This window comes from Haemorhous mexicanus, chromosome 2 (assembly GCF_027477595.1).
Source record: "Haemorhous mexicanus isolate bHaeMex1 chromosome 2, bHaeMex1.pri, whole genome shotgun sequence".
Taxonomy (NCBI): domain Eukaryota; kingdom Metazoa; phylum Chordata; class Aves; order Passeriformes; family Fringillidae; genus Haemorhous; species Haemorhous mexicanus.
Window position 1 is genome coordinate 61,738,690 of NC_082342.1, and position 17,391 is coordinate 61,756,080.

Genomic DNA, 17,391 nt, shown 5'->3' on the forward strand with positions numbered 1-17,391 from the left:
ATGTTAAGAAGCAGCCATATAACAATACTGATTATAATATAATCAACCAATAAAGTAGAAAATAAACCATTTTCTAACCCTAAGTTTTCAAAGGATTGTCAAGTTAATGGCTGCATTTTTATTCTGGTTTTGTAGAACACCATACTCAGTCAGGGAATATAATTTTTAATTAAATGAATCCTTTAAATTTTATCACTCTTTAAAAAATCTAATTATTTGTTGCAGTATTTTGCTTTCATCATCCATGTTTGGTTTCAGCACACATTCTCATCAAACTAAACTGATGTACTGAGGATGAATTATGCTGATGCTTATTCAGAAAAATATAAAGGAATACTGGACTTTTTTCTAAATGTCTTAATATGATTGTAAATAGGTAAAGCCCACTTGATTGTATGTTTCCTGTTAAAAATGCTATTCCAGAATTGTTTGGTGGTGTTAAACTACACAAAAAATATTATGTGACATCAACAAGAAAGGATGCGACATATAAATATGTATACAGTGTTTGGTCTAAAATTCTGTAAGGTTTTATATCTTATTCTGTTGGTACAAAATACTGGAACTTCTGTCAGTCCCCATAATAGTTAAGCATTAAAACTCCAGCTCATGAATGTTTTAAAGGTGGTCACACATCACCCTTCCTGATCACTGCTAATGAGAGTCATGTTGATTCTTACAGAAATAAATGTTGTTTTGGGAAAGTTCTTGGAAGAACTTGGATGTTCTTTTTCCACAAAAGAATTGTTTGAATTCGTTATGCAAAGTTTATTTCTATTAAAATGTTGTGGGACTTTATATTTTTTTTGAAGTGTGCAGTTCGTGCAGCTACTGAAGGCAGAATCCTCGTTCTGGAAGGCTTGGAGAAGGCTGAGCGGAATGTCCTGCCAGTGTTGAACAATTTGCTGGAGAATAGGGAAATGCAGCTTGAAGATGGTCGTTTTCTCATGTCTGCAGATCGTTATGACAAACTTTTGCAGGTATGGAAATGCTATTTGAATTTTTTTTTTTTCCTTGTCTTCTTGGTAATGCTGGAATATTGTGAAGGAGAGAGTACTTAGGGAGAAATTGGGGGAAATTTCACCAAGGGGGGAAATTTCACCAAGGTTTCAGTATTTTTTTCCTATGTTGTCTACATATGAAAAAGAGTAGTCCATGTTTACCTTGTATGTTTCTAAAATGTGAAAGCCACAATGTGAGAGCAACTAAAATGTCCTTGTGAAAAGATATTTAAGTTGAAATTGTTGCCATGAAGTTCAGATAATGCTTCAGCATGGCAGTAGCCTTGTTGCAAAACTTTTAAAATATTAGGATACCGAAAGAATGAGGTCAAGATGAATATCTCTATATTCAGTCGGTATATTGGTGCTGTTTTGCCTTTAATTTACAAAAGTATATGAAAACAGCAGTCTAAACTATAGAAAATGGTTAGAGGCTTTTCATTTGATTGGAAATGGATTTCAGTGTCTGCTGTCATTACTGCTTTAAACCATTTTCATTTCTTTGGGCTTTGAGTCCCACTGCTTGGAGGCATACTCTTCAGGCTTTTTTTTTTTTTTTTTGACAGTTTCAGTAGTACTTTGCATCTTAGTTCCATGTACTGTAGTTTCCAGTCACATACCTGTCAGTCTGATACCTGCTTCCTCACCTGCTTCTTCATGTTTCTATTCTGTCACACCTGTGGTTAGGTGTATGATTCAAATCCATGTGGCACAGCAAGAAAATTTACAATAAGCCTTCAGACACTGATGTCCATTGTATTAGGTTGCCAGTTGTGCTGAAGTACCATAAAAAAAAATTTGTAATATTTAATTAGTAGATGCAATTACTGGAAGCATTATTACTATATTTGAAAAACAAGCTTTTAAAATGTAATTGTATTTAAAGAATGAAAATGAGAATTCAAACTAAGATTTGGTTGTAAAACATCTCTCTTCCTTTTAAGCACTTTTCTGATGATTAAATGTTTCAAAATGACTGCCTCAGGCACACTGATAATAGTATATGAATTAAATAAATCTCTTTCTACAACACTAAATCTAATATTGTTGTTTTGTTGTTTGGGGACTATTGTATTATATAAACTAATGTTCAATTTTGCTTCTCCTGTGTGAATAATTACTGAGCATTTAGGTCTGAAGAAAATGTATTCATGTATATTTTCAGGGAGGACTTAACGGTGATGTTGATAGAGAACATTTTTTTTATGTCAAGAATCTTTTGCTTGACATAATACAACATTTAATGTCCTCATGAAGGAGACTAATTCTTTATTATTTCATATAATATAGTAATTTGTGAATGAAGCTTCTAAAATGGAGATTTTAGTTGCCTTTACACTTATAAGATAGGGAAATAAAGAAGAAAAAACCTTGTTCCTTTTAGCACAAAAAACCTTGTTCCTTTTAACACGCTTCTAATGTTTTAGAATAAAATATATGTTGTGGTCAGTTTATTTTCCGTTCTTTGTAAAAAGATTGTTGTATTTGTACATTTTCAGGAGATGTAATGTAAGGTAACATTACAACAGGCACCATCATTTCTAGGGTTTTTGTCACAATGCTACGGGTCTGAAAGCTATACCTAATTAATCATTTTTTCTGTGTTCACTTTGGGAAAACTTATTTTCATCATCCACAGATTTGACCAGTTCAAATCTTTCTACTGAGTGCGTGAAAGACGAGAATGTTCGAGAAATTACCACGTTTAGGCTGAAGGGCTGGGGCTTTTAGTTGAGCTGGAGCTTAGTCATCATAAGTATTTAATGACACAATGTGGGGTTTTTTTCCTCCTATTGCTTTTTTTTAATATATTTAGGAGCATACCAAGTCAGAGTTAGATGCATGGAAGATTGTTCGGGTTAGTGAAGATTTTCGAGTGATAGCCTTGGGCCTGCCAGTGCCTAAATACTCTGGTAACCCTTTGGATCCACCCCTCCGCTCTCGATTTCAAGCAAGAGATGTTTATCATCTGCCCTTTAAGGTGAGTGTGGTAGACTGGATCATTTGTATTGAGTAGAGATAATATTCTGATGTTATGTTTTACTTACTGAAAAAAATTCTTGGGTAACAAATTTATTTTAAGGTGCATTTTTCATATTTTTGTGTCACCTAATAAATTCCTGATATGCAGTCTTATACTTGCCATGGAATGTTGCAGCAGAAAAGTAACTTCCATAGCACAGCCCTAAAAGAAAGAATTTGGTCTTTTTTTTACTCTTTAATAAAATTAATTCTGTGTCAAGGAGTGGAATCCTCATGTCCAAATTAGAGGGAAAGATAGAGAATGCTTCATAACATGACCTGTGACCCACAATATGATGCCAAAATTAATTTACTCTGTGATTTTATGTTCTATTTCCAGGACCATCTTCAGCTGTTATATTCAATTGGATCAAACATTTCCACAGAGAGGTAATTTTTCATAATTAAAAAAAAAATTGAATGGAGAAGCTATGTCCTTTCAGAATTCCATGCTATTTTTGTGTCTCTATCACTGCATAGAGACCAGAAGTGAAGAAATTTTTAATATGTGTGGGCATATTCTCACACAGCTTTTTGTATGCAGCCTTCATGTAATGAATCCTTAGTGCTTTGGAACTGCGGTCACACCTTACTTGTGTGCACTCAGAAGTAGTTTCACCATCTTTTACTATATTTAGCTTTTTATGCTTTAGTATTTTAAATGCAGATAGCATGTATAAAACTCTGTAATTACTTTTTCATATGCAGAATTTCTCAGCTCCTGTCTTTTGCTACAACTCTCTGCTCTCAAGAATCATCTACATTGGGACTTCCAGATTTTCCTTTAGACAGCTTATCGGCTGCAGTTCAGATTTTGGTATGTGCATACACGTGCTATGAAACCATGTGGGTTTAAAATTGCTCAGAATTAGATTTGGTTTATTCATGTTGTTAGAAGAATATTTGAAAAAAATGAATATTTGAAAGAAAAACCTGAAAACACTAAGAATAGTTTGAGGGAGAAAAGTCTCAGATATCTCTGGATAATACTTTAACCAAACATACAGCATAATACTGAAGAACAAAGTATGGTATGACATAAGATTTGAGTTGGTATTAAATGTATCCAAATTTATTATTTTCCCCCCTCTGGTAAATCACCTTACCAGACTTCAGGGCATCTACAGTTTATCTGATGGCACTAAGATAGCAAGTGTAGAGAAACAAAAACCACAACCTGAAAGTGCTTTGTATTTAATGTTACACATGTAAATCAGATTCATTGCATTACAAAGATACCTATTGCTCTCCACTGATACCTTAAAGGACCCGAAACAATTGTGGGCATAGGAAACAGTTAAATTTTGTGAGAGGAAGCCTACACTAGGTCTTTGGGCTGACTGGTGGATGTAGAAGAAACAGAAATGGAGGATTATGTGAAGATGCAGGCTGTGCACTCTCAAAGATGAAGTGCTTCCTGACAGCTAAGTCCAGAGGGAAATAGGAATTGTATATCCACAGAGTTCACAGGTCACGCAGCTCAGGACTAAAGCTGTGTCAGTCTTTCTGCTTTCCTGGAAAGTCCTTTGCCCCTTGGACTTTATAATTACATGGTAAAAAGTCAAAGACTACATGGAAGGTCCTCCTGATGGAAGTCAGGGACATGAGATCTGTATAAAGAGAGAGCGGTTGGTGCCCTTTGGCATGCAGGAAGGTGTGGTCAACCCAGGCAGGTAAAATGCCAGGAGAGTTTCTCAGACCTACTCTCTCAGGTGCAGGTATCTGTAGAAGGAACTCTAGATAGTTCTCTGTTGTCTCATGTGCAGTCATTTTATCTATGTTACTGCTTAGCAGCAGATCACTTCCTACATATATGATTGTATTATAAACATTAAGGTATATCAATTACTTGTGTTACTGTGGTGCTCAATCCACTCAGTTGTGCTGAATACTTACAGACAGAATTTGTTTTCTGAATTAGGGGTCCTGCATTAGATATTAAGAAGTGATGAATATTCAAGTTCAGTGAAATGAAGTAGTATTTAAAGGGCTTTGGGAAAAAGTACTGTTGGATTTTGAAATAAATTGCAACTTTTTATTCTTTGAGCCGCAAAGTGAAAAATTATTTTTAAATGAATGCCAGATGGCTTTCAGAGTAACAGAAAGAAAATGAGCCCTAAGCTATTATCTAAACTATGAAGTGAAGGAAGCATTTTATTTTACATTAGAGAATGTGAACTGTTACTGTTCTATGACAGTGTCTTTTTTAGGTAAATGGAAACTGTTATTTTTAGAATTAGTTTTAATCACTTGGATTTCTAAGCTGTGCTCAGTGATTTTGAGCTACATCATTTTTCCTTTGTATGTTGGGTCAGTGCCATACTCTGCTTCTAGTTTAGTTAGTTTGTTTGAAAGTGTGAAGAGAGTGCATTGTGATGAGTAGTTTCTTATCTTCTGTCATAGAGTCACACAGTCCCAAAACAAAATTTCTTAGTTTGAGAACTCCTGCCTAACAAAAGGGAAATTTATTGTCGGGTCTTCTTCTGAAGAGGCTTATTTTATACATTCCATTGTAATTATTACTAATTGGAGATAATGTGGAGAAATTACATGGTATGTCTTTATATATAGATGAAGGGCTTTTAAAATGCAATAAAGGGCTCCCTGATCCTTGAAGCTGTACATTTACTATAGTGCAATAAATGGTTTATTTTTACTGGGCTTTTTTAATGTGGAACATTATAAATACTGTTACTGCTTATAAATTGAATTACGCATTTCATAAAATATGCATCTCCTGGTTTCATTTCCAAGGAACTCTTCTTTCAGTTGTGTGCTTATGTAAATCCAAGTGTATAACTAAAAATCAGTTAATTTTATTTGAATTGCTTTATTTGCTTTGATGAAGGCTTAAAAAGATAGTGCCAGTCAAATGACTGTTTTCCACTAATGTTACACACAAATAGTCCTTAAAGATTTGCAATTCAGTTTCGAACAATCAATATTTAATCGAGAGAGAGTTTGAAACACCTTGTTTCCACCAGGAAAGGCTTTATGCATAGTGTCTTCAGTAGTCATAAATGCATTTTTCATTCTTTATTGCTGCAGCAAAATAGTCAAATGTGTTTCTAGTTCAGGCAGCAATTGACAAAAGATTTAGTACTTAAATCTAATAGGGAGATAGTAAAAGTACCAAAACACTGGGGTTTTTTTTCCATAGGAAGTGCAAGCATACTTAGTTATTCTTTTCAAAAGAGCACAATTTTAATTAAACTGTTCAGAAGTTTGTAGTTTAAGAAGTTTGTAGTTTAAACTGTTCAGATTTGTTACGTAGAACTGGTACAATATAATAGAATCAAAATTAAATACTATAAATTGCTGTGAATGTGTAGATTATTATTATTGAAATACAGATTTCTTGTCATATATTTTTTTTTCTAGTAGTGCTGTGAAACTCATTTACCTGTGGTGGGATTTGTCTCTCTTGGCTATATTTGTATTTAGGTATTTGAGCCAGTCACTGTAGCTTTCATTTATGGACAGGAAAGAAAATAGATTTTAGAACACAGTTCTAATCTACTTTGGACACTTATCATAATGAATTATACCTGAGAAGTGCCTGTTTCAACATCTAGTCAAATACTGCTTGTAGTGGTCCTTTGTATATTGCCCTTACAGTCTTATTTTAAGTTCAAACCTGTGTGGAATTTTGGGTTAATGGCTGGTGACAGAATGAGCCAATAATTTTTTCAATTTTTTAAAATTTGAATTAGGATTCCTTTCCTATGATGTCAGTCCAGCATGTTATTGACCGGCTTTACCCCTATCATCTTTTCCTTGGAAAGGAAGGCAGGACTGCAGTCAAAGACATGTTAAAAGTAAGTATTGAACAATATATTTATATTATACTTCTAGGGAGTGATGGGTTTTGGCAGTAGTTCTCCTGATTAATGGCATGTCCTGGTTTAGGGCAAATTTTTTGAGGAAATTTTGGAAGTGGTCTTTTCTAGAAGCAAATTCAAGTGGCCCCTCCCCCAACTGGTTTGGGAGGTAAACCTCTGTTGTGAAAAGTGGAAAAAACTGTTTATTTAACAAGCAAAGTACTCACAAACATGGAGAAACAAAAATATGAAACAAATATTGTTTAATATTTTTCTTGCTGTTCTGAAGAGATGGCAAATTCAGAGTCCTTGTATGGGCTGCAGCTCAGCTTGCTCAGTCTCTTATCAGTCCCTCCTGCACTGGAAAAAAACCACTGTGTCCTGGGCCCTGGTGGGCCACAGGTGTGAGCTCTTGGTGTTTTTCTGGGTTTTCAGTCCAGAGCGGGGCTGAACAGTTCCAAGAAAACAAAAAAAACAAACACAGTCTGGGGAACTTCTCTGCCTCAACTAGCTGAAAACTAACTAAAAGCAAAGGAGAGCCCTGTCCCTCTGTCTGTGGTGCAGACAGTGTGTACTGAGAGAGGGGGGAATGTAGGGAGAGTGAAAATGAAGCTTCTGTGCACCCAAACCGTGTGCCACCGCTACCCTCTCCCTTTGCTCTTGGATCTGGTTTTAAAGGTTTAGAACTTATTTCTGGGCTAATCAGATGAATGGGAATACAATTCAGCATCATAAAGTCACCCCAGGACATGGTACTTCATCACTAATGTATAAAAACAGAATCTTTAATAAATTAAATGGCTACATTATTGCTGATGCTCAAAACTTTCGTAACAGTATTTAAAAAAGCCCTCATAAACTAGTTAAGTTAATTATAGTGGAAGGTGAAACCTCTAGGATCTTTGGAATACTTAGACCTTATATACTCATTATATAATAAGTGGTTAATTAATTTGAAGGTAGTTACTTGTATGGATAAGGTAATCAAATGCTTAAGAAATACCTCTGGCATTTGACGTTTAAGAGAAGATTCTAAAAAGACTGTAAATATCACATGTACAAAGTACATTCACTATTGCATGATTATAGATTGTATTAGTCTCTGGATTTGGTCTGTGTAACTTTTTGTTGCTTCTTGTTGGTCAGATCTGTTTTGTCGGTTTGTCCGTGTTTAACAGTAGCTTACAAAGCCTATAATTATGATGGGTTATTTTATTTATCTTTTAAAACTTAAGCTCAGTATTATCTTTCTTTAACTTTTAATATGTTTTTGCAGTTACATATGTTGCTGAAAATTAGCATTAAAGCATTTTAACTAGCTCTTTCAGTCCTGAAAATGAGATGTTATTTCTACATTCATATTTAGAAATAACCAACTTTGTAGCTAGCGAATATTTGATTTCCCTAAAACCAAGCTTATGTGTCAGGGAAATGTTTGCCTGACATCCCTGCTGACACATTCTTTCCCCCTTCTCCCCCCTCTTTTTTGCATTGGAGTTCAGTCCTGTATTCCCTATGTAACTGGGCTGCTCTGCTCTCCTACTTGTCTTCCTCCTTGTTTTGGGATGGACAGTCCTTGCATTTGATTAGGAGGTTGTCCTGAATGACTTCCTAGCTTCTCTGAACCATCAAAGCTGACCCCTGTGGGGTCCTACCTACCACTTCTCTGAATAAGCCAGTATGGCCTGAAGTCCAGGACCTGAAGTCATTTCTCACTTGCCTTTAACTGCTGCACAGGAATTTCCATCTGAATGTGAGGAAGAGCTTCTTTACTGTGTGGGTAACCCAGCACTGGAACCCTGAGAGGTTGCGGGATCTCTGTCACTGGAGATTTTCAAGAACCATATAGACACAATGCTCTGGGATGATCCTGCTTCAGCAGGGAGGTTGGAGCAGATGACCCTCTATGGTCCCTTCCAAACTGACCATTCAGTGGTTCTGTGTCATGCTTTACTTCTACCACAGTTCGGGGTGGTTAAAGTTGCCAGTAAGAACAATCGTCTGTGTGTAAATAGACTTTTATCTTTTAACACAGCAGTAACGGTCACTTCTATTTTAATGTGCCTTTATTTTAAATACTTGGTCATTTTGTTTATTCCTTCAATTCCAAATGGTGAATGTCTTTGTGTTCTACACCATCAGCTTAATTTTCTATTTCTTTTCGTTAACTTTGCGTTGTGTATGTTTTTGCTTCTTGTATAAAACAGATTGATTTGGCTCATAAAATTTTCTTTCTAAATAATAATCTGCTTTTAAGTACCTCTTTCATAGAATTTTCTGTATTCATTTTCCTCTTTTTAAAGAAAGTCTTCCTCACCACTATCTTCACAAACTTACTATATCAAACAAATACATATAATCTTATTTGGAATTTAATTCTATTTGGGCACCACAAATCTTGTTAAGCAATGAACCTTAAGAAATACAGAAAATAACTGGTTGTATTGAGGAACATCTGTTTATAATGATGTTATAATAATAGCAGTTCCAGAACTGTATAAATTTTAATAAGAGATTATTTTTTGCATTCTATAAGAAGGGGGAGGGAGAGGAGTCTAGCAGAAGCAAGATTCCTCTTTCTTATGGGTTTCGTAAGAGTATCCAGGTAATAACTGCTACTGAATTTTTCTTTCTGTGTAAAAGGAAATGCTAGTCTTAACTAGGTGGTAACAAGAATTGAAAAAAACCAAAATATACTGGAAGTGTTTTGACATTGATGGATTAATTTGTGTATTCAATCACTTCTTAACCTCAGCTAACATTTAAAGAAAAAAACCCCAAATTTCAGATAATGGAATGTAAAGTTTAGGTGTCACACTCAGAGGCAGATATGGTGATGTAGTAATATAGTATAACGTACCCTAATTTCAGGATATTTTCCCTTCCAGTCAGCTGTTGGAGCTGAGAAGGGAGATAGCCTGTGATTATGCCAAACAGGTAGTTTTGGCAGCTGTTAGCCGCTGTGCGTGTTTCCTGAAGAGTTCAAATTTTTTGAGCACTGTCTTCGCAAATGTTATCTTCAACTTGGAGAAATCCTTTCCTTATGCACCTTGCTTACTGAGGCAACACCAAGATGTAGGCATTACTTGTAATTCTTATGCTCAGTAATGAAATAATGTGACATATTGACTTATGCCTTCCCTGGGAGGAAAGGTAGTCCTTGGGAGTGTTTGTGGATGAGAAACCTGACGTGACCCAGCAATGTGAGCTTTGAGCACAGAAAGCCAGATATACCCTGGGCTCCATCAAAAGCAGCTTGGCCAGCAGGCTGAGAGAGATTCTGCCCCTCCATTCCCCTCTGGTGAGACCCCACCTGGATTAATGTTAAAGAAAAAAGGATTTCTATCATGCAACTTTTTAATTTGATTCTAATGTAACTCCTTGTTTCAATCTATTTAGCATAAAAAATGCATTTAAGGATAGTGCACTAATCCAGCATCAGCAGTGGTCTTTAGAGGTGTTTAACATACAAAAGCATTTGTACAAATGCTACAGTTTGTAGCACTCATTAGTTCACTAGCTTGCAACAGTCAGGACAAAAGTACTAAAATAAAGCTGCCAGTGATGTGGCTTTGTTTACCCATATTTGAAGTTTCTGCACTTTGGCAACTGTATCAATTTGTATTCTTATTCTTAAAGATGATCCATAACTCAGATGATCTGACAAAGGAAAATATGAGTTGGTTGGAATTTCGGTCTTCAAAATTATTCTGTACTTTCATGAAATACTGGCATAAGAAATTTTGACTAACAGATGAACATTTGAAATATAATTGTAAAAATTATGTTTAAAAGAATTTGTGGTTTTTCTCTGCAAAACTGAGATATGGAGACATCACTGATTTCAAGGAAAACAGCTTCCAGTTAAACATCATCAAACAATAAGCTTGAGCATGTTTCTCACAGCACTGGAGTTTTCTTTTCTCTGAGAGGCAGAGAGGCTTTTCATTTAGGCTAAGCATTTAGGCTAGGTGGGGAATAAGAGGCTTCATATTTTCTATACTTATTTCTTCATTGTGCCATGAGCTTTTGGTATTTTACTCCAGATTTATTGGTTGTTTTGGGTTTACTCTTTTAATTCTCACATGCCTTTTGTGCTCCTTTTTTCACAGTGTTGGAAACACCAACTCTTTGGTTTTATTACCTTCTAATCAGGAGAATTTTTCCATGAGATTTTAGAAAAATACAGAACAGTTTTGTCTTAATAAATGACCAAGTCACTTTTAGCCTATATCCTTTTTTAGCTTCACTCTCAAGCCCTAGAATTTTTCTACTTTTTTTGTGCTTTGATTAATTCTGTGTTTATTGTCTTGATCTTATATCAAATAAAAGTTTTTTTGTTGCCATTACTCATTTTTGTATTACTTCCACACCCACTTTAATCTTACCTGACCTTCTCAATGAAAACTGCTTCCCTACCTCACAGTACATAGGAACACTTGTAAGACTGGAATTCTATTTTGTGTCTAGACAAGAAAGAATTCTTCAGAATTCTTTTCTCTTCTAAGATATTTATGTTGCAAATTTTGTTCTAAGGAAGGATTTGTTTCTCTCTTACTCCTTCCAAAGTATTTTATAATCTTTGGGGCTTTGCATTAATAAATGCTCTTAGTGCCAATACATACCATTGTAGTGGAATCTGTCAGACTTCATATATCAATCCATCCCATCTTGCATTTGCAGTTCCTATTTTGCTCCTTGTGAAGCAGTTCAGTCCTCTGGTTCTTTGGAAAATTGTCTTTCCTTCCCATGCAGAGAATCTCCCAGCCTTTGTATGTCTCTTTTGAATAGCCTAGCTGCCTTGAGGGTTCAGCTGAGTGGTCATCTGCAGCTCTGGCTCATGTTAGCTCCCTGTTCCTTTGACCAGCTGGATTACTGGTGTATTCTTTCCATTTTCCATTTTGAGATCTTGCCAATTGTTAGATGCTTCCAAGTGGTCAGAATTCCTCTTCCTTTTTTCCCTAACTTTTACAGTTTGCCTTTTCTCGTATGTTCTTAGGCATGCAGAACGTGGCCTGCTGATTATGAGCTGCCAAACCACTTCCCTGGTTTTTGGTGACTGGTCTATTCCTTTTGCTTTCCTCTGAGTCAGTGAGGCTGCCTGCTTCTGGCTTTCCAAGTATCTCTCAAACTTTCTGATACTGAATGTGCTCCGTAGTTGTTCTCTCAAACCACAAATTTTTTTTTTTTTTTGCAGCTATCAGCTCAAACATTTTATAGAGGAAGTTGTTTCTGGCTCAGCAGAAGTGTTTAATGTGTTGTACATCCATTTTATGCCACTCTGATTCCATTTCTGCCTATCATAATTCTAAGTGAAGAACTAAGTCAAAGAGACCTGTCTTGGTCTGAAAGCCACAGGCACTTTTATTTGCTGCTCCTGTTCAGGTGTAAGTGTGGTATTTACTAGAGGTGTGAGGTTGTTTAATTACTAGAGTATTCAGTTCAGCAACATCTATGTAATTGCATGTGATAAATTCAAATTAACTTAGTTGAATTGAGTAAATTGTGGAGATTGTGTAAATTCATTAACAATTTGCACATAGACATTCCTCTTTCACTGTCTTGACTTAAAGTCTAAAATGCTACAGAACCCTCAACAACAACAAAGAACAACAAAGAAAATCCCACCAAAACAAAAAAACCCCAACCAATCAAAACAACACCTTAGAAATTTTAAACTCCTAAGACCTTTGTGTGCAAGTTCTGTTGTTGCTGTCTCTAATTCCTTGTTACCCAGCATCCAGCATCTGCTGGTGCAGGTAATCTTGCTCACTCACAGTTATTTTCTCTTGTTAGTAGGGGCTTTAGTGTGCAAGCAGTTGGCAATTTTGTATATAAGCACCCTTGACTCTGTCCAAAATACCATTAAATTATTAAGAATATTGCAATTTATTAATGAAGATAAGGGTGAGAACATTTGGTAGTTGCATTCACGGAATCATAGTTTGAGTGTTTCTTAGGATCATATTTGGAGATAGTACTCAGCAGGCATTCCTGTCCTCTCTTTTTGCCTAAGAATTCAATGGTATCTGAAGTAGACTCAGCTGTTACAATAAGAATATAATTTGGTGCAGCCCTTAACCAAAGCACATTTATCCTAAATATGCGTTTAAACATAGTATTTTTGTAAGCTTTTGCTCCAGAATGGAAATTTTCAAAGTGAAGAAGAGAAAAAGCTTTTGTAGAAATCTGTCTCAGTTTTGTTTTTGAACTTTAATAAGCAGTGCTATGAATCCTAGTAGTAATAATACTATATGCCTTTTAAGAATGATTTTACATTAATGAATTCTGTTTTAAAAGCTCTGATTTCTAAGAATTCTAATGAGCTGGACATACTTGTTTTTCTTTTGTTTACTCAGCTTTCATTCTGTTGAATGAAATTGCTCTATGAATTCAGTAGTTCCAGTTATTAGCTTTTTTTATGCATAAAGTCCCCAATATGACTCTCATTACTGAAGATTTTTTTAAGGTTTTAGTGCTTTCTATGTACAGCAAAAACAAAGAATATAATGCTCAAAAGAGGATTAAGAAAACATATGTCCTGTTTTGACCTTGATATACCCATAACATGCTGAAGGCTTAATTTGTACAGATTGTCCTCAATTTTCATTATATGAGACAGCTAGGAAACTAAGTAAATGCAATGTTTGCTGGTTATTTTTATTGGTAGTCAGATGTTTAAATCTACAATTAGTTATAATGAGCTGCAGAGATAGGTGATTTATTATTGCACATGCTAAAGGCTATGGTTCATTTCTTGTTTTATTTTAGACTGTCAGGCCAAGGCTTGGCAAAGTCACCATGACATTTTCCATTTACATCTGTCACTACAGTCTGAATCAGTATACAATCTCTCTGCTGTGGTTTTAAATGTAAAACATACAGGCCCTCAGGAATGTGAACACAGGTATCTGCAGTAAAAGTTGAAGTAAATGGATTTAGGATTTTGCAAGCAATTAATCATGAATATGCTTCTGGCATTATTTTAGAAGGAGCAGTTCTAAATACCAGAAAGTTGTATTTAATGATTTATTTCCTCACCTGTGAATTTTACAGCGCTTTGAGCTTCAAGATTCAGAAAAACACTTGTTTCCCAGGAAGATTACCAGAGTAGAAAGTGTACATGGAAACAAGCCCTTTAAGGCTGATGTAACTGTCCAAATTGGTGAAAAAGAAGTGACATTCCAGGTATGAATTTATATATTTATCAAGCTATAGCATGGTTTTAAAAAAATACTAACTTGTTTTCATGTCTTCAAGAAGTTGACACACTTGGTAGTAAAAGTCATTTGCACTTAACTTTTTTTTTTTGTAGAGTAACACATGGTATTTATTGGAGACACATTTAGATACTGGAATATTAGTTGATGGATGCACATGATTTTATTTCTAGATAAAGTCATAGTTTCCTCCGTGTGAATCATTACGGTTTGGATGAAAGAAAAAGCCATTCAATTTCTTTTTTTTTCTTCTTTTTTTTTTGGTTTTATTGGATTAGAATAGCAGAGAGTACTTATGATGTTCTTAATGCTGCTGTCCCTTTTTCTTTTTGTAAAAACAATAGTTTGTCTTTGTTTACACTTCAAATAAAATCTAATGAGTGCTTGGTAATGTTCCGACACAGGATGTTGGGAAAATGGAACAAAGTAATCACATCAAATATGATTAGTTTGAGTTTCTTCCAATGAAGTTTATGACCTGCTAGGTGGTGAAATAAGTTCTTACTCAGGAAACAGATGCTGATCTGAGAATTTGAAGTTAATGTTGAATTTGGAGAGTCTAGAGAGTCTGTAGAGAAGGTGATTTGGTGGGAGTCAGAGAGATTATAATAACATTCGTGTGGAATACCGCAAGAGAGTTTGTACCACAACAAAATGAAGAGGAGAATTACAGCAAATGGGAATTTTTCAGGAAGAGTTGACTCTGTAGGAACTTGATTCAATTGTTTTCTAAGCAAAGATTTTTGTTTTCATTTTACATAAAGGTGATACATTCTGAAAGTACTTCTGCAGAATGCCTCTCTTATACTCTCTGAATAGGAGGGCATAAGAAGTTAGCAGATGAAACAGATTCCAGACTAGAGCAGGAAGTGGAAATGTAGAGCAAGAGCCCTGATGTGGTGAACAATTCAATCTTTCCAAAGTTTGGGTCAAAGTAGTTCCTTCAGATTTTCATAATACTAATTTCTCTATCTCTTCCACGTTTCTCTGATGAGCAGTGAATATTGGTGACTTTTTATTATATGTCTCTTTCATGAACAGCCTGAAGTTTTTGCATACCCCAATGCTTTAATCATATTGATTCACATTTTGTTAATTTTTTTCATGAAGAGTGGGTGAAGGAGTTTGTCTATCAGAAATTATGGGGTTTAGTTTTGTGACAGTGACAGTTTAAAGTTTGATGGATGAGACTTATCAGCGAAATATTACAGTAGTTTTGGACAAGCATAACCTAGTTCACACAAATCTTAGAGTTATCACAGTATAGCTTATTTGGTATTTTGATTTACTTTTTTTTCCTTATAGGTTCCAGCTGGAACTGGAATGTTAAAAAATCATTCTCGATCAGATACTTTCATAAGGACTTCCAGCCATAATCAACTGTTGGCAGAAATGATGCAATCTCATATGGTTAAAGATATGTGTTTAATTGGAGGAAAAGTAAGAATTTAAATTTCTATTCTCCCTTCTTCCCCATGATCTTTAGAATGTAATCTAATTAATATTTTTTAACTTTTTAGGGCTGTGGCAAAACAGTTATTGCCAAGGAGTTTGCTGATATACTGGGATACAGCATTGAACCTATCATGCTATACCAAGTAAGGAAGCTATCTGCTGATGATTATGCTTTAAATATGGTCTTAAATAGAGACTTTCTCACAGCACTAAAGGTGTTGGGTGTTTTTGCAAGCCCCAAGCCCTGTCAAGCTTAAGAGCAATGTCATAACCAGTGGTCACTCGGTACTTGTTTGGAAAGAATTATCTGTTGTCTTAACCTCATGGCATAAGCTGAAAAACTACAAGATTTAAAAGTAGAATTAATAATTTGCTTACTTTTCACACAGAGATCACGTGTAAGGTTGTCTCCATAACCCTGAGGAATTAAAGTGCTTAAATAAAATATAAAGCCAAGGGTCTCCTATGACCTTATGAGTCAAAATATCCAAATAGAACAGGATATACAATTCTAAGTAATAATTGGCAATGCTGCAGGAAAACATTAGCATCAGGTTTAATGCAATATACTGGCTCTCTTTCTTCGATCCCATTTCTGCTTTAATTTTTTCCCAGACACCATGGTGACCTCCAAAGAAAAAAAAAAGCAGTGGCATCTGATTTAAAAGTGTACTGGCATGTGGGGAGAAACACTGACACACATGGGTGGTGAGGTTGAAGGGTTGGAAAAGTGAGAGCAAAATAGAAAAGAGAAATACTGATGATGATAAAAAAGACAGTCCATTTTATGTTCTCCTGCACTGCTGAGAACCTCCCCAGACAGGGTCCCACTGCTTTTCCTTCCCGCCTTGTGTGGCTTCAGCTGATAAGAATGAAGACTTTGAAACTCTGTCTGCGTAACTGGAGTCAGATGGATGACTTCTGCCCTTTTCTTATGCTTTAACGTGGCCAAGTGTGAGCAGATTTGCATTGCAGGGATACATATCCTCATCAGTGTTATGCCATGTTCATAATAATGTACCTGGATTCCCAGCAGTGCCTACTATCTTTTGTCTAGTGAAATATATATCTATATCTGTCTATTTGTATATATCTATACATCTGTTGAAATAGATGTATGGTTTCTGAGCTAGAACTCTGGGTCCAGCTGCTCTGCATACTTCTCTCTGTACTTGTCACTGTAAACATAGTTTTAAATCATCCCAGAAAAATAACTTCTGCAACTTGACAATCCTGCTTAAGGATGAGCATACCCTAACCCTTATATTGTTGAACATGATACAATATTTGGTATTCACTAGAAAAATTAGATAATTATTTACTTAAAAACATGGCCACTGTTTCTCAACTTCCTACCTTTAATTAGTATGGCTTCAATGAATATGAGCAGAAGGCTTCAATTTTGGAGTCACATGAGCAGAGCTGTTAATGGAACTATTTATTTAGTAAACATCTTTCTTTGAAAGGGATATGTAATTCCTATAAAAATAAAATCTAGGAAAGGATTTGAGGTCTCACTGAAGAGCATATTTCCTTTGGTTTCACCAGGGTTTAATCAAGCTCAGAGGGCAAAGAGGTTTTATAGAAAGGCTTTTAGTGATATCAAAACAGTATCAATAAAGCAATTAAATGACTAAGAGCTGCTTGTTCACTGTAAATTCCTGTGTAGGCAAGCCTAGGTAAGATCCACGTATGTATCTATACAGATAAATGTTTCCTAATGTACAGTGTGTTACATAAACTCAGAAGTTTTTACAAAAAGCAGTGTATAAAAATACATGAATGTAGCTGAGCTGTAAATAGAATTTCAGAATGCATTTGTTTTTCTAAAAATATATAGCCTATCAGGGGCTTTGCTTAGCAAAGTAATAG

General features: G+C 35.3%; 1 protein-coding gene across 2 annotated transcripts in view; it reads left to right on the forward strand.

Moving 5' to 3' along the window:
* The window catches only part of VWA8 (von Willebrand factor A domain containing 8), a 182,733-nt gene that overhangs the window by 36,631 nt on the left and 128,711 nt on the right, over nucleotides 1–17,391 (forward strand). For both annotated transcript variants that reach the window (XM_059839092.1, XM_059839093.1), the window contains exons 5-12: nucleotides 813–980; nucleotides 2,818–2,982; nucleotides 3,364–3,413; nucleotides 3,732–3,840; nucleotides 6,737–6,841; nucleotides 13,901–14,032; nucleotides 15,370–15,504; nucleotides 15,585–15,662. In XM_059839092.1, coding sequence (XP_059695075.1) covers nucleotides 813–980; nucleotides 2,818–2,982; nucleotides 3,364–3,413; nucleotides 3,732–3,840; nucleotides 6,737–6,841; nucleotides 13,901–14,032; nucleotides 15,370–15,504; nucleotides 15,585–15,662 — 942 coding nt within the window. The remainder of the gene's footprint in view (nucleotides 1–812; nucleotides 981–2,817; nucleotides 2,983–3,363; nucleotides 3,414–3,731; nucleotides 3,841–6,736; nucleotides 6,842–13,900; nucleotides 14,033–15,369; nucleotides 15,505–15,584; nucleotides 15,663–17,391) is intronic.